Source organism: Olea europaea, chromosome 23 (assembly GCF_002742605.1).
Source record: "Olea europaea var. sylvestris chromosome 23, O_europaea_v1, whole genome shotgun sequence".
In the NCBI taxonomy this organism is placed as follows: Eukaryota; Viridiplantae; Streptophyta; class Magnoliopsida; order Lamiales; family Oleaceae; genus Olea; species Olea europaea.
Window position 1 is genome coordinate 7,068,187 of NC_036259.1, and position 21,365 is coordinate 7,089,551.

The window sequence follows — 21,365 nt, forward strand, 5'->3', positions numbered from 1 at the left end:
TTTTGAAAGGTTTGGTACCTCCATTGGCACAAACTAAAGGTTTGGGCAAAGTCTGCTAATAAACGAAAGGTTTGGTACCTCGGCTGCAATTTTCCCTTCACTTTGTGAATAGCTCAATACTTGGTTAACTACGTAAACATACAGGATCGCTGACAAGTAATAATTTAGTGAGTTAATAATATCATCCTACATGGAATAAATACTAATTAAAATGTACTAGTCTTATATCGATTTCGGAATATGTAATGCAAAAGAGATTATGTTGTAATTATTCTAAATTATTCACTAAAATTATGTAAGAGTTTGGTTTTATAAACTTATATGGAATGATTTTATTGGAATTATAATCCATCTAATGTTATGTATCTTAATTTTCAATTATGTAATTCAGTTTTTTTCATACTTTCTTGATCATTGATAATCAAATTTTACTTAATTTTCTTTTTCAAGATAAGTTAAGCATATGTTAGATACGACAAGACCCGATTCTATTCCCAGTTCAATTTTATATAAATAGAATGCATTTAACTACAAGATTATTTATAAGATTGCACACACGAGCATTACATGTTATTCCTATCATCTATATGTTAATCATGAAGAGTTCTAAACTTATTGTGTACCTCATCGCACTATAGCAAGCAACTAATTATCTAATTCATGGCAAGCAATTAAATAATGCAACGAAAATACAAGATTAATCAAGAAAAAATAAAATTTACTAAATTACTCGCCTTGAATTAAACTAAACAGACAAAAAGCACTCATATTCGTCAATTCAAACAAATATCAAGCTTAGCATGATTCCTATTATATTACACGAATAATAATGAAAAATCATCATCTGGAATGAATATGGAGACAAGAAGTATGTAGAAGCAATTTCTTGCTCTTTATCTTCAACCATGAGTCTTTATTCTTCAAGATCATGATGTGAGAGTCCTTCAATTCTTACTAGGTCTGATCTTTTCTTCCGAAAGTGTGTGAATTGACCTCTTGTATTTGATGAATCTTGTAATATAATGTGTATTAAGAGGCTAGAAAAATGTCCGCATTATTTTGCTCGAATCCTATATTTATAGGAGCCAAATTTTAGGTTGAGATCGCATCCATTTAGTTCTAAAGAAGTTAAAAAGAGAAAAGCAAACTGCTGTTCACCTGCTAGAATATGCCCATGCAAACACATGGCAATTATGCACCTAATAAACACTACACCAAAAACCACTTTTGACAACAGGCAGAAAACGTTGCCGTAGACTTACGGCAACGTTCAGGCTTCTATTGTAAGATGAGACGTTGCCATAGAGTGAAGAGTTTCGGCAACCTGCAAGAGCACGTTACTGAAACCCAACTTCTGCAACATGCAAGAGCACGTTGCCGAAACCCGGTTTGGCAACGTGCAATGCACATTGCTGAAACCCCGCTTTGACAAGGTGCATTGCACGTTGCCGAAACTTGCAACGAAACCAAGTTTCAGCAACGTGCTCTTGCACGTTGCCGAAACTAGAGTTTGTCGTAAATGTCATTTTTATTTTTCTGATCAATTATTTTACATTTTTCCTGCCAATTAAACCTGTGAATTAAAAACATACTTTTACTATCTATGCACAAGTACTTTAAGCCAACAAAAAATTAAAAGTGCTTCATTTAAGCCAATAAACATGATCCGATATGCAATATTACTTCATCAAAACATAATAAATACTTCAATTCAAAAATATACACCATCTAACCAAAGAACTATGAAAAATGTCTAAAAGTTATGTAAACGATTCATAACCGAAGCTTCTAACAAGTCCCAGCCAAATCTTTTTACATAGACGAGATCCAAGATGATACAAGCACAAAAGAGATTTTCGAACTCACATCAGCTCCATGTAACTACAAGAAAAAAAGAATATAACAACAAATTAATCAAAAAGAGCAAGCAATTTAGAAACAATACAATGTCATTTAAATCTTTTTAAGACACAACTATATTCATTCTTTTTACATAACCAGTCTATACTCATTCAACGTATATAGCGGTAGATTTATGTCATTTAAAGAAAAAATTGAATCACACACTCAAGAATACAAGCTCATAATTAAAACTTGATTGATTTTTAAAAATAAGATCAATTTCTTTTTTAAGAGAAGCCATTGTGCACTCATTAGTAATGCCATGAACAAACTTCCACATTCAAGGTTGTAGACTTGTGTATGCACACATATATAGCCACTCTTGAAACATGTTTAATGACAAATACGTAAATGAAAAAAATGTAGAAATTTATAAAGTACCTTCGTCAAATAAGTCTAATGCAGCTCTTTGGCCAAGGCAATAGTACTTCCTATGGCGTCACTAAGAACTCGAAATTCTTCCGTTGGTCTATATAAGGGCAAATGACTCATGTACACCTCGTCAACCCAAACCTTCCAACAATCTCGTCCTAGTGGCATGTGATGCACATTTGTACTTGGGTCTATTGATGCAATCTTCCCTTCGCCTACAATTTCCTCCTCAACCAAGTACCAGTGCAATAGTTGACACTTTCCATTTTCCACTGGTGCAATACCTCCCTCCATACCACTTCCTTGTTGAGACTACAAATTCGCATTAAAATAAAGTCTATTTTTAAAACTAGTATGATATAATCTGAATTTATATTGAAAAAATAATATACAATACAAAAACCTGTGGAGTAAAAGCACGTGAACTCATATCCTCTACATTCTTATTTTGATTCTGCAAAATAATACAAAAAAATTAAACTTATTGAAATGTTAAGATATATTAAGTTCCGCTATCATATTCTATGTAATAGCAAAGTATAACTTGGGATATCTTCAGAAGTGCTTCAACCTTTTCTTCGAGTGCTTCCATCCTTACTGATTGAGTTTCTAATTTGCTCTCAAGGTCTCTCACTTTCTCACTGTTTTGTGTATTTCCATCTATTTTTGATGGTGTAACCCCAAGTCCAAGTCCCCTTACTCGTCCATGACGCTCGGGACCTAAAATTCGAGCAACAGCATCATCTCAAGTAGAATTTTCAGCTAGTGTATCAGAAATTGACTCGACACAATCTTTTATCTTCATCTGCACTTATGAAACTTAAATATTACACTAGATCTACACACACACTCTCTGGTGTGGGTGTGTGTGTGTGTGTGTGTGTGTGTATATATACAATACACGTACCAAAGTTTCAGCAACCACCTCATTTATTAGATTCCCATCCTTTCGAAGATGTCCATGAGTCCATACTGTCGTTCTCAATCCTGTTATATTTGGATTCTTTCTTTTCTACAATAACAATATTGAACTCAATCACAGACACGTATATGAAATCAATAAAGACACATATCAAAAATAAAGAAAGATAGTTCTTGTACCAAATCGTGAGCTATAACCCTTCCGACCCATAGTATGGAGAAGCTTCTGACTACTTCTTATTTTGCTGAACTTAGAACTTTTTTCCTGTCAAGGAAAACAATATAAACCAACAATAATTGACTACAAAGTTTAAAGTTCATACGAAAATATAACTTACTTGAAAATCAGTGGAAAGAGTATCTTCTACAAACTTCTCCCATGCTTCTTCTGAGGTTATATTCTTCGGTCTAAGAAGGGCAATAGCGCGTTTTCTATTCACGGCAGATGGTACTTGACGTTTGATATCTCTTCTCAATCTCGATTTGAATGTCCTCCAATATGTTCCCATACATTGAAATGCCATTTTTTGATGGCAGTCATTGACATTGAATCTTTGCTACAATTATCACAAATATAAAAAAGGTCGATATATGATCAAAAATGGAAATCAAGCTTTGAAGGAAAAATGTATAACCAATAACAAAAAAGTATCATATTAAATAAATGTACCTGTATAAAATTCCAAAGTTCAATTTTTTTACTGTCATCCACTGAAGGCCAATTTTTAAAAACAACTGGCACGTACTCCCGCACTATGGCTCCGGCTATGCTGACAAATTTATCAGAGTTATGGCCAACTACTTGCCCGAATTCATTGAATTCAAGCTCCATTTTCTGATAGTTATTTTTAGCAACCATTTTCAAATGAGTTGGACCTCTTTTCTTTTTTGTAGCATCTACGCTTGTCGAAGTCATGTTTTGATCACCAGTAATTGGAGTAGACATGGTATCTCTCTAGGTTCACAAGAAGGTCGCAGTCTTTTATTTATCTCCCGAATTGCAACAGCAATCACAGCGCTTCATCTTTTAGAACTCTTGGAAGCTTGCTTATTTGACTTAAACAATGCAACATGAAAACATAGCATAAAGTTAATTATTCTCGAAAGTTACCATCTTAAGAAGTGTATTGAAACACACTCACCTGAGCTTTATCCATCATGCGAATATTTAATATCACCTAGTTCCAAAAAGCAACTTGAGAAAGTACGAATCTGTAAACAATAAGAGAAAGAGAATGATATTCAAAGTTTTACTACTTGTAATTTAAACAGTTATATGTATAACGACATTTTCCAAACTAATCAATTTATATATCACATAATATGCCTTCAACATCTATCCTTGCAAAATTCTCATCCTCCTCATGAGTGTCTTCAATTTGTGTTACATCCAATGGAATAGTTGCCTCATAAGAAGTATCTTCTTCCATATGTAACGCGTGAAAGTCTCTTGGTGATGCTTGCAAAACAACATACCAATTAGATGTTTCATTCTCCCTAGAGTAAAAAACTTGTTTCGCCTGTGATACTAAAAAGTTCAAACATAACAATTATGGGAAGACCAAACTAGAGGTTGGAGAAGCTTAATATAAACTGTATTGATTCAATTGCTTCTATAATCTTAAGGACAAAACAGCAAATTAGAAATCATCACCTCCAGAAAAACTTATAAATGAACCAGTAGCCCATATTCAAATGTATAAACTCATGAAGTTCGCCAAACATTTTCATCAATTATTCACTAAGCCAATAAAACCCTAAACTAAAGCACATCTCGAATTGGCATACCTCACGATTTGAGGGTATAAATATGAAAACGTGCTCAAATCACACCCGCGTGAAGAAGCGCCGGTCCAAGTCGTAGAAAATGAAGACAGCAGGATGAAGAAATGGTTGTATTTGTCGATCGAACTTCTCCATGGTTTTCTTTCACTTCTATATATCCAGAGAGTACAGTAAGAAAGAGAGAAACCACAACTCTGGGGAAATTTCACAATTTCACAATGGTGAGAAAATGAAAGGAAGGAGAACTAATTTGTGAGTTTTTCTGAATTTCGCAAGAGGGTGGAAAGTAGGGCTGGCTGAGAAAAATACCAATTTCTTTTACCAATTTAAGATAATCATAACACAGCTTCTATGTGTGTGAGGTGGGAATGAGTATTGTGTGTGTGAGGTGAATGAAGGTTTGGATTATTTTGGTGGAGACGAGAGGAAGGGAGTATTGTGGGAAGGATGTAATGAGAGAAGATTGAGGTGGAGATGAGAGGAGAGGAGAGGAGAAGAAAAAATTAGGGATAATATATTTGATTTTTTGGACTTTTTCTTTTGGTTAACGTTTCGCAACGTCCAAAGAACGTTGCTATAAGTACCTTTTAGCAACGTTCTTATGCACGTTGCGAAAAGTCACTTTTGACAACGTTTTTACGTACGTTGCAAAAAGTGAAACTTTTCGCAGCATTTAACGAACGTTGCAAAAAGTGAGTTTTGGCAAAACATTTTGCGACGTTCACTGAACGTTGCGAAAAGTGGCATTAGCAACATGCATTAAGAAACGTTGCCAAAATTCTATTTTATTCACTAATGGCAACATTCACTTATGCGAATATTGTTGTAGACTCCTTTAATGAATGTTGCCTTTTTCATGTTGCAAAAGGCCATTTTTGTTGTAGTGAAATAATTCATCCTCGAGTATGGGAACTGGGAATCTCGGGCGCATTTATGTCTTTGATTAGTCATCAATACTTTTGTCATATCTTTCTCTTTCCATATCTATTTGAGGCGATTCGAAATGTGATGGAAAGCTAACTCAAAGGGATACAATAATTATGGAAGTATCATGTTTTCATTTCCATTGGTTACTATGTGAAAAAAGTGTCCCGGTCTGAGTATATGGAGTATCACTTGTACAACTAAAAGATGTAATTGGTGAAAAATATATTTTAATAATTCACTCCTAATTGCATCCAATTGATCATAGGTGATCTCCAATCATCATTTTGTCACCCAAGCCAACTATTGGATAATTGCAATTTTTTCCCTGAACTTTGAATTCTTCATTTTTCACCTTTTTTTTGCTCAAATGCTGATTTATACAAACAAGATTAATACAAAATAAGTTATAATTGATCAAAATCACTAATAAATACTCCAATTTAATAGACTAGATAAGTGTACAAAATCACTTATCACTTAGTAGCTTATAATGTGCTTGCATTTGGAGGCTTATTTATTCAAAGGACGCATTTGATGATCTTTACACATGCTTGTCCATGTAGCTGCAATTTGTTTTACTGCTCATTTTGAGGTGGACGTCTTCTATAAACTGCCACCCAACTCTAGCCCAATGCGGTTGCACCGTGCATCGGGAAACGATGATATTGGACATCACACACTTTATGTAAATCAAGCACTCAACTGGAGGTTTTGTGATCACTTTTTTGGAGTTGCATTGTTTTTCCGCCATTTATGGCGGGGTCCAAAGAATCAAGTATTTGAAGTTTTTAATGCAAAATTGAAACTTGATTGCCCAACTAATCATTGCATCCAGAAAGCAAGAAGTGATTGTATCTATTTTCTTCGTGGGGAGGTAGAAACAAAAGAATATGGTTGGCAATAAAATTCCCCAGTACTTTAATTCTTAAATTAAAATTTTTATATCTTTTGAATGTCATGTTAAAACCCTTATGAGTTACATAATTTATAATTGTGGAAATCAACTTAATCATATCGGTAATTCAAGCGGTCACCTAAGGTCCCTTATTCAAGGAAGGCCCTACAAAAATTTAAAGAAATTTCATATTTTCATATTTTATCTAGTTTTTACTAAATACGAATAAAATTCCAATATTCAAGACTCTTTTACTTCTCTACTTTTTCCTTGTTCTTGAAAACTCGAGATCATATATTTACAACTCATAATTAACAAACTCTTTATTATTACTACTTATATTTACAACTGCTTATCGAAGCAATTGTCAAAAAGCAATTTTTACCGATTTGTGTAAGCCTAATGCTACTATCATTTTCTTGGAAATCAATAATTATCATTTACTAGCCTCTTCATGTGTTCTAATTGAAAACTATTCAAGTGATTGAATGTGCTAAAGTTTTTCATCTTGGTTAGTAAAAATCATTTTCTTGTATCAACTTTAAGGGGATAAAAATTGACTTATATGAAAAGAGAGAACAATTTTCATTTCTGTAATTACCTAAATGCGTTATTGCAGAATTTCGATAATTTCAACTTTAAAGACTTTTTTGAGCAAGCGTTGGTTCATAGATTTTCTTTCATTTGAATTTCATGGATAATCGTGTTTGATAATTCTCGCTTATGCTAAATTTATGAGATTAAAAATAAAATGTGGTGATTTTACTATTTTAATTTTTCAATAGAATTTAGTTTTCTGAGTGTAGATCAAATCATCAAGTTATATATCTAGAGCCTTCTAAATATTCTCATGTGGAGGTTTTCGTAATTAGTGATATTATCAAATCTTGTCTACCATTATATTATTTGATCGAGTTCTACGAAACATGTGTTCATTATTATCCTATTTAATCAAAAAATGTAAAAATATTGAAAGTCTATATTTTACAAATTTTATAAACAACAAATTTTATGAAACTTTATATCTATTATCAATTTCTCCATGTCAAAACACCAAGAGTAATAATAAATGTGGAACGTACCTCAATCCATTGCTTTAAATCTTGAATATCGACTTGCAACCTTTTTAATGTTGACTTCTTGCTCACTACAATAAAAAAAGCCTTTTGCAACGTTCGAACGCATATTGCAAATCTCAATGTTGTCCTAGAATAGAAGGATACAGCAACTTTTTTGAATGCTGCTAATAATAATATTGCAATGTTTCTTGAATGTTAGAAATAACTTTTTTACAATATTTTTTTGGCATTCCTAATAACATTTTTTAATGCTACGAATAACTTTTTTGCAGCATTTTTTTAGTGTTGCTAATAACATTTTTGAAGCCTTTTTTTATCGTTGCTAATAACATTTTTGCAACTTGCTTGAATGTTGCAAAAAAAACTTTTTCCAACTTTTTTGTGCAATGCTAATAACATTTTTACAACGTTTTTTGAATGTTGCGAATAACCTTAATACAACATTTTTTGGTTTGCTTTGTGCAATGTTACAATTGTCCTGACTGCCTTTCTCCGCAAACCAAGAAGTGAAAGTCTCCATATGTCTCATTTGTAATAAGGTTTCATTCTTGCCAATACGGCTATCTGAATTATTAATCTCCTCTTTATGCATCCTAAACGAAAATAAATAAATAAATGTAAGAGAAGTTTGAGAGAATATTAATCAATGTTAAACTAATAAATTAACTAGCTTCATTACGTTATGTATGGCTCAACTGCAATGCTGTTAAACTGCACATAACGATGGGCGACTCTAACATTTCTGGACTCAAAGTCTTTGACTTTCTTCTAGAAATCGGACATCCATCAATAATTGTTTCATTCTAAAAATCTTCATTTCGAGTATGTCGAACACCTACTTCAACAGCTTGTTTCATGTAACCAATACCAAAATGCATACATTCATCGGCTAAATAACGCTTTGCTATGCAGCCCTCGAGTCTGGAACGATTTCTAACATATCCTTTAAGTGTTTTTATAAACCCAATTAATCATATAATAGGCATTAGATATCTAAGTAATTAGAAGAAGAAAGTTCGAATACTTACAAAATTATAATAGTAATTTATCTCTCAAATGGATACATCTAACGATATTGTACAGGTCTACCAATACGAACTTCACGCTCAAGGTGGATTGTTAAATGAGTCATTGTGTCAAAAAGGGATGGGGAGAAATACATTTCTAGCATAGACAAAGTCACAACGAAATCCTCCTCAAGTTTTTCTAATTTAATTTTATCGATGACTCTTTAACATATTTCATCGAAAAATGCACATTGTCGAAAAATTGCATTTCTTAGTCCTCTTAATGCAGCAATTGTTGTATGAGCACATGGAAAACATGTGACTTTAGATTTAAAATCCTATTATCTGTTAATGATACACACTGAAATGTTAGAACTATAACCATCAGGTAATTTTAAATCAAATAGCTCTTACATAATAACTCTTTCTCTTTTTTGGATGTCATATATGATGTTGCGGGGAGGTAATATATTTTTCCTTTTAATTCTGGATAAAGCTCCTTTCTAATACCCATATTGAGTAAATCCTTACGGGAATTTAACCCATCTTTTGATTTTCCGTTCACGTGCAAAATAGTGCCAAGAATGCTTTCGCAAACATTCTCCTCAATGTGCATTGCATCCAAATTATAGTGCAAAAGTAGTGTCTGAGAAATAACAATATAAATTTAAAAAAAGTCTAAGTAAATAAAAACTAATTCAAAATAGTTTAAAATCACTAACCTTCCAATATGGTAGCTCAAAAAATATTGACTTATTTTATCCATGGCTAATTGGAATCTAATTTTTCATCTTTCTTTTTTTCCTATTTTTCCCCAATTATTGCTAACATTCTTGATTGAACACATCACTTCTCGACCAGTTAATATTTTAGGACTAGGTCTATGCTCCTTGTTTCCATCAAACCAAGCTTCTTTTGACCAATAAGGATGATTATATGCAAGAAATCTTCTATGACATTTGTATAAAAAATTTTGACTATAAGTAAACCATTTTGCACATGTGGATAAACCACATATTGGACATGCTACTTCGCCTTTTGTAAGATATCCTGATAAGTTCCCATAACTCGAAAGATCATTAATTGTCTACATCAGCAAAGCTTTAAAATTGAAGGTGGACTTGGTAAATCCATCATATACTTCTACATCAATATTCCACAACTCCTTTAAGTCTTCTATTAGTGGTTCTAGATACACATCTATATCATTTTTAGGTTGCTTGAGACCTGGGATTAATAAAGTCAACAACAATTTTTCCTTAGACATGCATATCCAAGGAGGGAGATTATATATAACTAGTATCATTGGCCAACAACTACACCTAGAACTTAGGTCACCAAAGGGATTAAATCAATCAGAAGAAAGGCCAAGCCTAAGATTTCGTGGTTCAGATGCAAAACAAAGCCATTTTTTATCAATTCTCTACCAAGCTAATGAATCAATTGGATGACGCATTTCGCCATCTGGACTTTTGTGAATTGAGTGTCATATTAAGTGTTATGCCTTATCAAGTGACCTAAATATTCTTCTAAATTGTGGCATAATTGGAAAATATCACAAAACCTTTTCAGGTATCCCTTTTTGAATCTTTTTAGATAATTTATTAACTTTCCACCGTGAAGATGCACATTTTGGACATATCTCCAAATTCTCTAGATCATTTCTAAACAAACAACAATCATTTACGCATGCATGTATCTTCTCATACCCCAAGTCAAAGGTTTTCAATAACCTTTTAATTGAATTACAAGAATTAGGAAGGGTGTTCCCCTGTGGTAAAATATCTCGGATAATATCAAGAAGTTCATTGAAACCGTTGTCAGATATACCACATGTAGCTTTAAGCTTGTATAAGACAACAGTTGCAAATATCCTTGCATACTTTGTGCAACCAAGATATGGAAGAATTTCTACGCCTTCCTATAAATTTGAAAAATATTTCTCTCTATCTTCATTCTCGAGTTCTACGCTATTATAATCCTGAAAAAAAATGCATCTCTGTACATCCTATACATCTCTATATTTTCTACAACTTGAGAAGGTAATGATGCTCCATTCGATTTTTCCCCTAGAAACACCCAGGTAGTATATGTAGGATCCATGCCACTAATGATCAAATGTCCATACATTATATCAAAATGTTGGTAGAATAGGTTTTTGCAACATTTGCAAGGGCATATGACCTTTTCTGGATTTTCGGCGTTGGCTTGCGCCATATTTGCAAATTTGCTTGCACCACGTTGATATGCCTATGAAACTCTATGAAAAAATGCTAAATAAGTCATCTAAAAAGCGTTTGAAGACATATGTTAAAATATTCTAAATTTAAGAGGACAAGATAACCTCGATAAGTGTACCCAATCTTTATCCATGGTAATATAACAACACTATTAAGTTATAATATGTTAAAATACTGTAAAAATGAAGTGAAAAATTATTATGTTATGATATCGTAGAAATCAAGTTCAAATTAGTTAAGCCATTTTGACAATAAAGTTTCACACAAAGTGAAATTAGAAAAAATAATTCAAACCTAAATTAAAATAGGTGAAATTGGAACACTAGAACCTCCTTCAACACTACCACAATTTGTTGAGAAATTAATTGAGAATTTGGTTAAGAATGTGGTCAATAGAAATATTTATGAAAGACGAAGGCCCATTGATGTGTATTTTTAGCGAAGGGCCTCATGGAGGCATTGTAATTTGATTGTGTAATTTGATTTCTCAAGATGCAAAAAGACAATAAATTAATTAATATATTTAGTGTCAATCAATGTATAGTTGAATCCAAAATATTCCACCAAACATAAATAAAAATCATTCACTAATTATGTTTACATTTAAATGTAAAAAGAGTACAACAACCATACATTGTATCTATTATTATGCAACTAAAAAAATATAATTCTCATTATCATGAATTAGATATGCTGTTGATCCTCATTAAAGTTGTGTTCATCATCAAAGTTATTCTATTCGCACTCAGTAGCATCATCTTCCTCATTAGCATTATCCTCCATTTACATTGGTATAAAAAATGATACAGCAAAGTCGGGAACTTTACCACATATATAGCTAATGCATAGAATAATGCCAAGAATGCAATGTAGAATTGAATTGTTTTTCAACGACCTTTAGCTTGTTTTGCATCCTTTGCGCCATCTTCATCTAGCTGCATTGGCTATGCGTACATTGGAAGAAGGTGTACCAATGTCTGTGTGCACATTGGAAGAAGGTGTACCAATGTCTTGAAGGTTACCATCTCTCAACCTACGAATTCGACGTTTAGGCGAAGAAGGTGTACCAATGTCTTGAAGGTTACCATCTCTCAACCCACGAATTCGACGTTTAGGCTTCTTACCTAGAATATACATCATGATATTAAGTCTACTCTGATTAGCAAATTCTTTGATTTACATGTGGTAGTATTATTGCAGATGGGTAATCAATTCTTGTGTACCTTGTAATTTTATGAACCCATCAAATACAAACCCCATGGAATGATGAGGTAATTTGAAACCTTCTCCTCTTATGTAAAATTCACTGTTGACCATTCAGTAACTAGCACTCTCAAATCTTGCATTAACATTTTATCAAACAACTAAGGAAGAACGAACTTGGCTAGAATGATAACACTTTCCTGCAGCCAATGGAGTCAATCTTCTAACAATAGCAGAGATTCAATATGCCTGAAGGACTACTCGCAAGCAGTGATATGCTTTACCAATAAAATGTTGTGATCATTTAGAAAGAAAATAGCACGTGTCATTAGTTAAACCACGTCAAATTGAAGAAATGTCCAATTCCACTGCATATTGTTGCATCAAGCTATGTGACGCTGAGCAAGATAGCGATTATCCTACAAACTAGTTCAACGAATGATTTACAGGGAAGAACACGAGAGGAAGCGTTCAAAACATGGAGAAATCCTCTAATGTTCAACTCAATTTTATTAAAGTCCAGAATGACCAAAAACAGCCTAAAAAGGGGGCTATGTAGCTGGAAAAAAACGTTATTATCGAAATTTTACCAAAATAGCAACATCCGAATAATCATACCAAAATAAACTACCTAATTAAATAAGTAACTTGACAAAAGTCTGGCTCAAATCAAGTTCATAATCATGAAGAAAATGATAAATGAAATATTACCAAAAATGAAAGAAAAAATAACTAAAAATGGGAATTTGGAAGAAAAACAGTGGATTTTGGCCTCAAAAACGATGCTCACAGTGAGTAACCACAATGTGCGCACCGAAAGCGTTCAAATCATCTTGAGGTGGTAGGATATTCAAATTCTGATTCTGCTGAATGTCAAGATGATTTGAAATCAACATCAGGTTATACTTTTACATCAGCTGGTGGTGCTATCTTTTGGAAAAGTGCTAAATAGACTCTATCGGCATCTTCTTCTATGCAAGCTGAATTTGTGGCATATTATGGGGCTACAATCCAAGCCGTTTATTTAAGAAATTTCATTAAAAACTTCAGAATTATTCAGTCAAAATTCGAGAAAGAATATTAGTTTTATGTAGGATCCTGATCTTAGCATTAGGTTCTGATACCAATTGTTGAATTTAATTATAATCATAATAAGAATCAAGAATCACAATATGATGAATTTATAAATCGAATTCATACTTGTGGAAGTTATTGTTGATATGAATAATAGCAGATAAATCTTCTCCTCCTTTTCCCTCACGAAGTATTAACCGTCAATTAGGCAAATTAATAAAACAACATGGAGAGAAGAGTGGACCTAGCCATTATATAAAAAATTATTCAGTCGCCCCATTACGACTTAAACTCTAATTAGAGTTTACATATATTTCCAGCCCACTACTTAAAATTACCACATCATATAAAATACAACCCACAAGAAGTAAAAGGTTCAATTGATCACTTAATAAATTTTGGCCCAATCACAAATATCATTATGAGTCATACATCTAACCCGTAAAATAAATAATCGAATGTGAAGCCCAAATTTGGAATTATTCCAACATTGCTGCCCCGTCTTCTTCTCCAACCTATACCTGTTGGACAAAATTTTAGTAAAATAAATGTGTTTTTAACTGTTTAAACTTACAAATGAGTGGTTAAAAAATAAATTGGCCTTCACATGAAAGTTTTTGTTGAAGATAAAATTTGAGTCAATCAATATGTCGGCTCTATGGAGATTAAGCTTTTAGATGACGTAAGTAACAATACCGTTGTGGCGCTAGAGAACTATCTGGGGGCACGCGATCAAGTACTTCTACAATGTCGAACACAATTCTCCCCACAAAATCATCCTTGGCAACATCTTTATCTTTCACAGTGATTTCAATCAAATTAGATTGTAATCTTTCCTTAGCAAATGCAAAAACTTTGTTCCAAACAGGATTCTAATTTTTCTCGAAATGATTACTTGCCCCTTTGTAATTCCCAATTCTCACTTCAACATACGGATCAAGACTCCCTAAAATGTCCATTACTAGAAGATCATTAGCGTTGACAACATTAACATACAAAAAATGTTGAAATTTTCAGTTGGAGATTGGCAAATCCTACGGGAACAAAATTGGAAATTCCAAGATTAATGATCCATATTGAACCAATCTCGCCCCCCCCCCCTTCTTCGGAGCAATTTATGCCAATTTCTTATCCTAATTTCTAGCAACAATGAAGCACTAGCCATAGAGAATTTGATGGAAACCAGACTATATATCTCATATTGGTCCCCAAGCTCAAACCACCCCGAAATATAGTATACACCATCAAATATAGTGAGTTGAAAGCTTGGAAGAACCATTACCTGGAGAAAGAAGCTTTCTGGAACACATCAATGGTCAGAGGTACAATTTTGAAACTTGTTTAGGCTGCATTAAAGAAAGCAGACCAACAAGTCAAAGAAGGGTGCCAATAGGAGTTTGAACATATTAGAAATCATACATACTGATATATGTAATCCAGACATGGATTCACATGGTCAAAAATACTTTATCTCTTTTATAGATGACTACTCACATACATGTATCTCTACCTGCTTCATAACAAGAATGAAGCATTAGATGCCTTTAAGATTTTCAAGGCTAAAGTAGAGAAACAATGCGGAAAGCATATTAAGATTGTGAGATCAAATAGAGGTGGAGAATATTATGGTAGATACACAAAAGATGGACAAGCACATGGTCCTTTTGCAAAGTTTCTTCAAGAGAATGGGATAGTTTCCCAATACACCATGCTTGGTTCACCAAACCAAAATGGTGTAGCAGAAAGAAGAAATAGAACATTATTGGACATGGTGCGGAGCACACTTAGTAGCTCCAATCTTCCTAAATCCTTGTGGATTGAAGCACTTAAGACGGCTGTGTATATATTAAACCGAGTTCCAACTAAGATTGTCCCAAAGACACCATTTGAATTATGGAAAGGTTGGAAACCGAATTTGCGACATATGTGCATTTGGGGATGTCCGTCTGAAGTAAGAGTTTATAATCCACAAGAGAATAAACTAGACCCAAGGACTATTAGTGGGTATTTCATTGGATATGCCAAAAGGTCAAAAGGATACATATTCTATTGCCCATCTCATAGCACTAGGGTTGTGGAGTCAAGAAATGCGAAATTGCTTGAGAATGACTTGATCAGTGGGAGCGATAAAATCAGGAACATAGTTTCTAAAAATGATCATTCAGGATCTCAACCTTTCACCTCAAGTAATAGATTGGTTATTGTTCACAGCACCCCTCAAGTACAAATTGGTATTGAACAACCAATCGTTGAAGTTCCACAAGTTGCTGACCACATCCTAGTAGATCAGGAAATTCAAGAGTTGCCAAGGACTTTTGAACACCCCGTTGAACCACAGTCTTCTTAAGAAGATAATGGAACGACATTAAGAAGATCTACTAGAACAAAGAGATCAATAATTCCTAGTGATTATGTTGTATGTCTACAAGAATCTGACTACAACATTGGAGCCGTAAATGATCCTGAGTCTTTTTCATAGGCCATGAGTTGCAAAGAATTAGAATTATTGTACAATGCCATGAAAGAATAGATGAATTCTATGAAGAGTAACAAAGTATGGAGTCTTGTTAAGTTGTATGATGGTGCAAGAGCCATTTGATGCAAATCGGTCTTTAAAACAAAGAAAGACTCATTAGGCAACATTGAGAGATGCAAGGTGAGACTGGTTACTAAAGGATTCACTCAAAAATAAGGAATCGATTACAAAGAGATTTTCTCTCATGTATCTAAGAAAGATTCTTTACACATTATTTTAGCATTAATAGCCCATTTTGACTTAGAATTGCAGCAAATGGATCTGAAAACAGCATTTCTCAATGGAGATTTAGAGGAGGAGGTTTACATGAAACAACCTGAAAGATTCCCCTCTAACGATGGTGAGCATTTGTTTTGCAAGCTCAAGAAATCCATATACAGCTTAAAACAAACGTCCCATCAATGGTATTTCAAATTTCATGATGTAATTTCTTCATTCGGATTTGTAGAAAATATCATGGATCAATGTATATACTAGAAGGTCAATGGGAGTAAGATTTGTTTTCTTATTTTATATGTGGATGACATTCTACTTGCGACCAATAATAAGGGTTTGCTGCATGAAGTGAAACAATTTCTCTCTAAATATTTTGACATGAAAGATATGGGAGAGGCATCTTATGTCATTGGCATTATGATCCATAGAGACAGATTTAAAGGCATTTTAGATTTGTCTCAAGAAACATATATTAATAAAGTTTTAGAGAGATTTTGGATTAAAGATTGTTCGCCAAGTATAGCTCCCATTGTTAGAGGTGATAGATTTAATTTGAATCAATGCCCGAAAAATAATTTTGAAAGGGAACAAATGAAGAACATTCCATATGCTTCTGTTGTTGGAAGCCTGATGTATGCCCAGCACAAGACTTAACATTGCATTTGATGTGGGAATGTCAGGACGATATCAGAGTGATCCAAGTATGGACCACTGGAGAGCTGCAAAGAAAGTAATAAGGTACCTTCAAGAAACAAATGACTACAAGCTTATGTATAGACGAACGAACAATTTGGAAGTAATTGGCTACTCAGATTCAGACTTTGTTGGCTGTGTTGATTCACGCAAATCAACATCAGGATACGTCTTTATGATGGCCAATGGGGCTCTATCTTAGAAGAGTGCCAAGCAAACCTTAACTGCTACTTTCACTATGGAAGCTAAGTTCATTTCTTGTTTTAAGGCTACTTCACATGGTGTATGGTTAAAGATTTTCATATCTAGGCTTAGAATCATGGATTCTGTTTCTAGACCATTGAGAATATATTGTGACAATTCAGTTGTTGTCTTTATGGCTAAGAATAACAAAAGTGGAAGTCGAAGCAAGCATATTGACATCAAGTATTTAGCCATAAGAGAACGTATTAAGGAAAAGAAAGTGGTCATTGAGCACGTCAGCACTGATTTGATGATCGCTGATCCTTTGACTAAGGGCTTGCCACCATTGAAATTCAAGGATCATGTAGTGTCAATGGGACTTGGTTCCATTATGTAATTTTTCATTATGTGAACAATGTTATTTTTATGAAATTCCTATTTATTGTGATATTTTCTCATATTTGCCACATAAAGAATAATACTTCGAAAATTAAATACAGTTTAATACATGGAAGCTAATAATCATTATTAGAGAACTTATCACCATGATTCATGTATTTGTGTTATTAAGGATTATATTGAATGAGATTAAGTTAAACGCGTGGACCAAGTGGGAGAATGTCAGAATTTTCAGTTAGGAGATTGGCAAATCCTACGGGAACAAAATTGAAAATTCCAAGATTAATGGTCCACATTGAACCAATCTCGCCCCCCCCCCCCCCCCCCCCCCCCCAAAATTTAGCCATTGTTTGATCCTTTATTCTTTTCAAACTACATTTTTTTTTCTTTCTTATTTTTAATCATTTCTCCGGAACAATTTATGACAATTTCTTATCCTAATTTCTGGCAACAATGAAGCACTAGCCATAGAGAGTTTGATGGAAACTCGACTATAAATCTCGTATTGGTCCCCAAGCTCAAACCACCCTGAAATACAGTATACACCATCAAATATAGTGAGTTGAGAGTTTGGAAGAACCATTACTTGGAGAAATAAGCTTTTTGGAACACATCAATGGCCGGAGGTACAATTTTCGATCCGCAATATTTTTTGATTCCTCGATCCAATTGATTCCGCATAATTGTTTAGGGTCGAGTTTCAGTTTTACAAAAAATTCATTTGTTCGACTAAATCATTCGTGCTTACAGTCTTGTCCCGTCCCCAGTAACCCATCCGTGCAGCCAATGGTGGCCTAGTCTCCACCAGCGCGTACTCGGATTTCTGCCCCAGAAACTGGATATTATGCATTGCCCTCAAAATATCACTCTTGGATTCAATTATCACAGGCTTTTCTACAAGATTCTCCAAAACATTTCCTAATGATTGAAATGTCCTCAATTCGTTATCCTTCCTTCTCTTCTTGTTTTTCGCTTGAACTACCTAATGTTTCCGATTTTGTAATCCTTCTGCTGCTGCTGCCTGAAAAGACTCTGTTTCCAGATTTTCAGTCCCGCGCATTACTGCATAAACCTTCAAAGCAATATCGCTTTTTATTTGCGAAAAAAAAAAATATATTCCTCTTTTATCAAGAGGGTAGCGCTGGATAATTGGTTCATATTCAGAAAAAAGGAATAGACATCCCACAAATTCTAACTTTTCCAAGAAAAATCTTGTAATGACCATGCTTATTAATTATTATTGTTGTAAACAAGAACTTCAATGGTGTTATTCGGAAGGTTTCTCAGGTTTTTTACATTAAAAAACGGGCTTTTCATTCCACGAAAGTTTCTTTGGCGCTGTTCATCGAAGTCTACTTCTACAAAGGGATTGGCTGAGCCATGTCCATCTTTGGGCATCAGATCACTGGCTTCAAGCACTTCTACTGCAAGTTTTGTGATCAAATTAAGTTGCAGGAAATTTAGATGAAGAAGACATGGTTTAAGAAATAGAAAGTAAACAGGAATGTGGTTGTGTGTGAGTGAGAGTGAGAGTGAGTGAGTAGGATCAAAGAGAGAATGGAAGAATAGTTGGAAAATAGGGATCGAAATAGAGCTGCAAATCTATTTGGAGAACTGAAACACAAGGTTGTAATTTGAAATTTAATAATCGAACTTATATTTTCGTTTTCATTTTATTATTTCTAGATTAATAGCGAAGAGTTTGAACCAAGATTTTCAGACAGATGGGGTTGGATATTAGTATATTTAACACAAAATTTAAATGTGAAAAATTGTCCTCAATGATCAATTCCACTTAGCTAGCAACGCACGTAATATGATGCTTCTTTGGCGCTAAATCAATACTTAGCTTCCCACCAAAAAAAAAAAAAAAACAAAAAACAAAAACAAAACAAAAATCGATATAGAACTTAAAAAAGCAAATTTAGAATTCTAATTTTGATCATAAGTTTCTTCCGTTGCAAAAATTATTGATTTAATGTCAAACAAGTATCAAGTCATGCATTCCATCAACTAACGTGGAATTGACCATTAGTATCGGTCGTGATTATAGAAGAAATTATCAAACTGAAGATAAATAAAAATCTGAATAATTAAAATGAATGAACCTATAAATTGAGTAGAGCTATTCTGGTTATAAGGCGGTTCCTATAATTATCCTCATTAGAATATTGACAATTCGCCGTGATCAAGGAATAATTAATGGTTACTACTTTTCAATAAATTCATTCCAAGAAAAAGTTTCCAAAAAGCCTTTTTTTTTTTCTTTTTTCTTTTTTTTTTTTTGGTTTTTCCATACTTTCATATCATTTACACTACAATTGAATTGTATTTAAAGCTTTTCTCCACATATTATTATTATCAACCTTCTATTAATCAGTAAGGGCCCGTTTGGGATAGCATTTCAAAAGCCAAAAGGAGCTTTTGTGGTCCAAAAGTGCTTTTGAACCTATTTGGCTAATTTTATAAAAGAACTTTTTTTAATTAGAAGAGCTTTTAGAGGAAAGTAGCTATCTTTAAAAGTTCCTCCACAAAAAGACGGGAAGTCAATTTTCCAGTTTAATGAAAATTTAAAATTCTAATATTACTCTTACATTTGTAAAGAACAAAATGAAATTCCAACCGTCCTAAGAAATCCCGACCTTTTCAATTCTCTTAATTTCTTCTTCTCTAATCCCTTTCTTCAGTTTGTGTCTATAGAAATTCCTCTCATCTCTTTGTAAAATTTTGCAGTTTACCTTCAATTTCTTATCATTTTATTTTGCAACAACGTTATTTATCTACAACACATGGGTTAACTACAATAGATTCGTATCATTCCCTTTTTTATTTTTCTTTTCTGGGTTTTATTCAAGAAATGATGGGTTTAATGCGTATTTATCTGGGTTTTTTAATGTGCCTTCGGTTTTCGAAGATGGGTTTGTGATTGGGTATTTCCTATGCATCTACATGCTGCCAACTGATGTTACGATAGAAATTTCTTTTATCGTTGACATTTTTATTTTGCCATATGCATTTCATTTTCTTCGAATTTCTTGCTTCCGAGTGCTGCTGAGTAGTTTTGTTCAAGGAATGAATGCTTGTGTAGTGTATTTACATATAAAGTGAGAAAGCAGATTAGTTTGTGTTGCCTTTTCATGGGGAACTTGAACTTTGTTAAGCCGATTTAAGAACTTGAGGCTTGATATCAAATAAAACACTATGAAGTTGGGAAAATCATTTTTAAATGAATGCAACTATGGATTTAACATGAAATCAGTAAAGACAGACTTCTGAGTGTGATTATTTTTGCTAATATCCAAGTAGATTTGGATCAAGAACTACCTGTGTCAATTTAATTTAAACTTGATTTGAAAAAGGAATTTTTAATCCCACAAGTTACACAAAATGTATACTATGATTATACTCTAAATACATAATTCATTTACCTGTCAGAAAGGAAATGAATGGTTATAGTAATTTTGCCATGATAGATTCAGGGGCTGTCTGGTAGAGATTATCCCAAAATTTTCATTATAATTCCGAACATTATACAGGAAAAGGGGTCCCACTGTAGCAGCATTTTTTGACTGCCTTCGTACCATTCAATTAAATTATTTGGCGAAAAAACGAGAGTGCCCCTCAATAAATGCATTAAATATTATTAAATGAGTGCATTTTTGGCAACTGAAATAATGAGATGATGGCTGCCAGTACTTGTTGTCAATTATTGCGGCTGAAGTCTGTGCAGCAGACCTTTACAACAGTAGGATTTTCGATAATAATTTTGAGAGAATTTCTACCATACAGCCCCTCAATATCTTTCTTTGATTTAAACAGCATATACTCATGTCCCTGTTTTTCTACATTTTCTGATTAGATCTCTGGTATATTCGCCATTTTATAAAGTAAGAATATTGAGGAACAATTAACTGTAAATAAAACATTTTTAAA

The 21,365-nt window shown here is 33.4% G+C and overlaps 1 protein-coding gene across 1 annotated transcript; it reads right to left on the reverse strand.

Annotated features, from left to right (window-relative positions):
• Positions 1 to 2,298: 2,298 nt before the first annotated feature.
• On the reverse strand, positions 2,299 to 3,204 carry LOC111371980. The gene is made up of 4 exons (XM_022994120.1): positions 3,171 to 3,204; positions 2,846 to 2,994; positions 2,678 to 2,728; positions 2,299 to 2,586 (listed from the first exon to the last, which is right to left on the reverse strand). The coding sequence occupies exons 1-4, from the start codon at positions 3,202 to 3,204 to the stop codon at positions 2,299 to 2,301; spliced, it is 522 nt and encodes a 173-aa protein (XP_022849888.1).
• Between the last annotated feature and the right edge of the window lie 18,161 nt (positions 3,205 to 21,365).

Coding starts and splice junctions, on each gene's coding strand:
- LOC111371980 (XM_022994120.1), bottom strand. CDS start 3,204: ATGAGGTGGTTGCTGAAACTTTGGTACGTGTATT. Junction 2,995..3,170: donor GAAACTTTGGTACGTGTATT/GTATATATACAC, acceptor CTCGAATTTTAG/GTCCCGAGCGTCATGGACGA. Junction 2,587..2,677: donor CACGTGCTTTTACTCCACAG/GTTTTTGTATTG, acceptor GCGAATTTGTAG/TCTCAACAAGGAAGTGGTAT.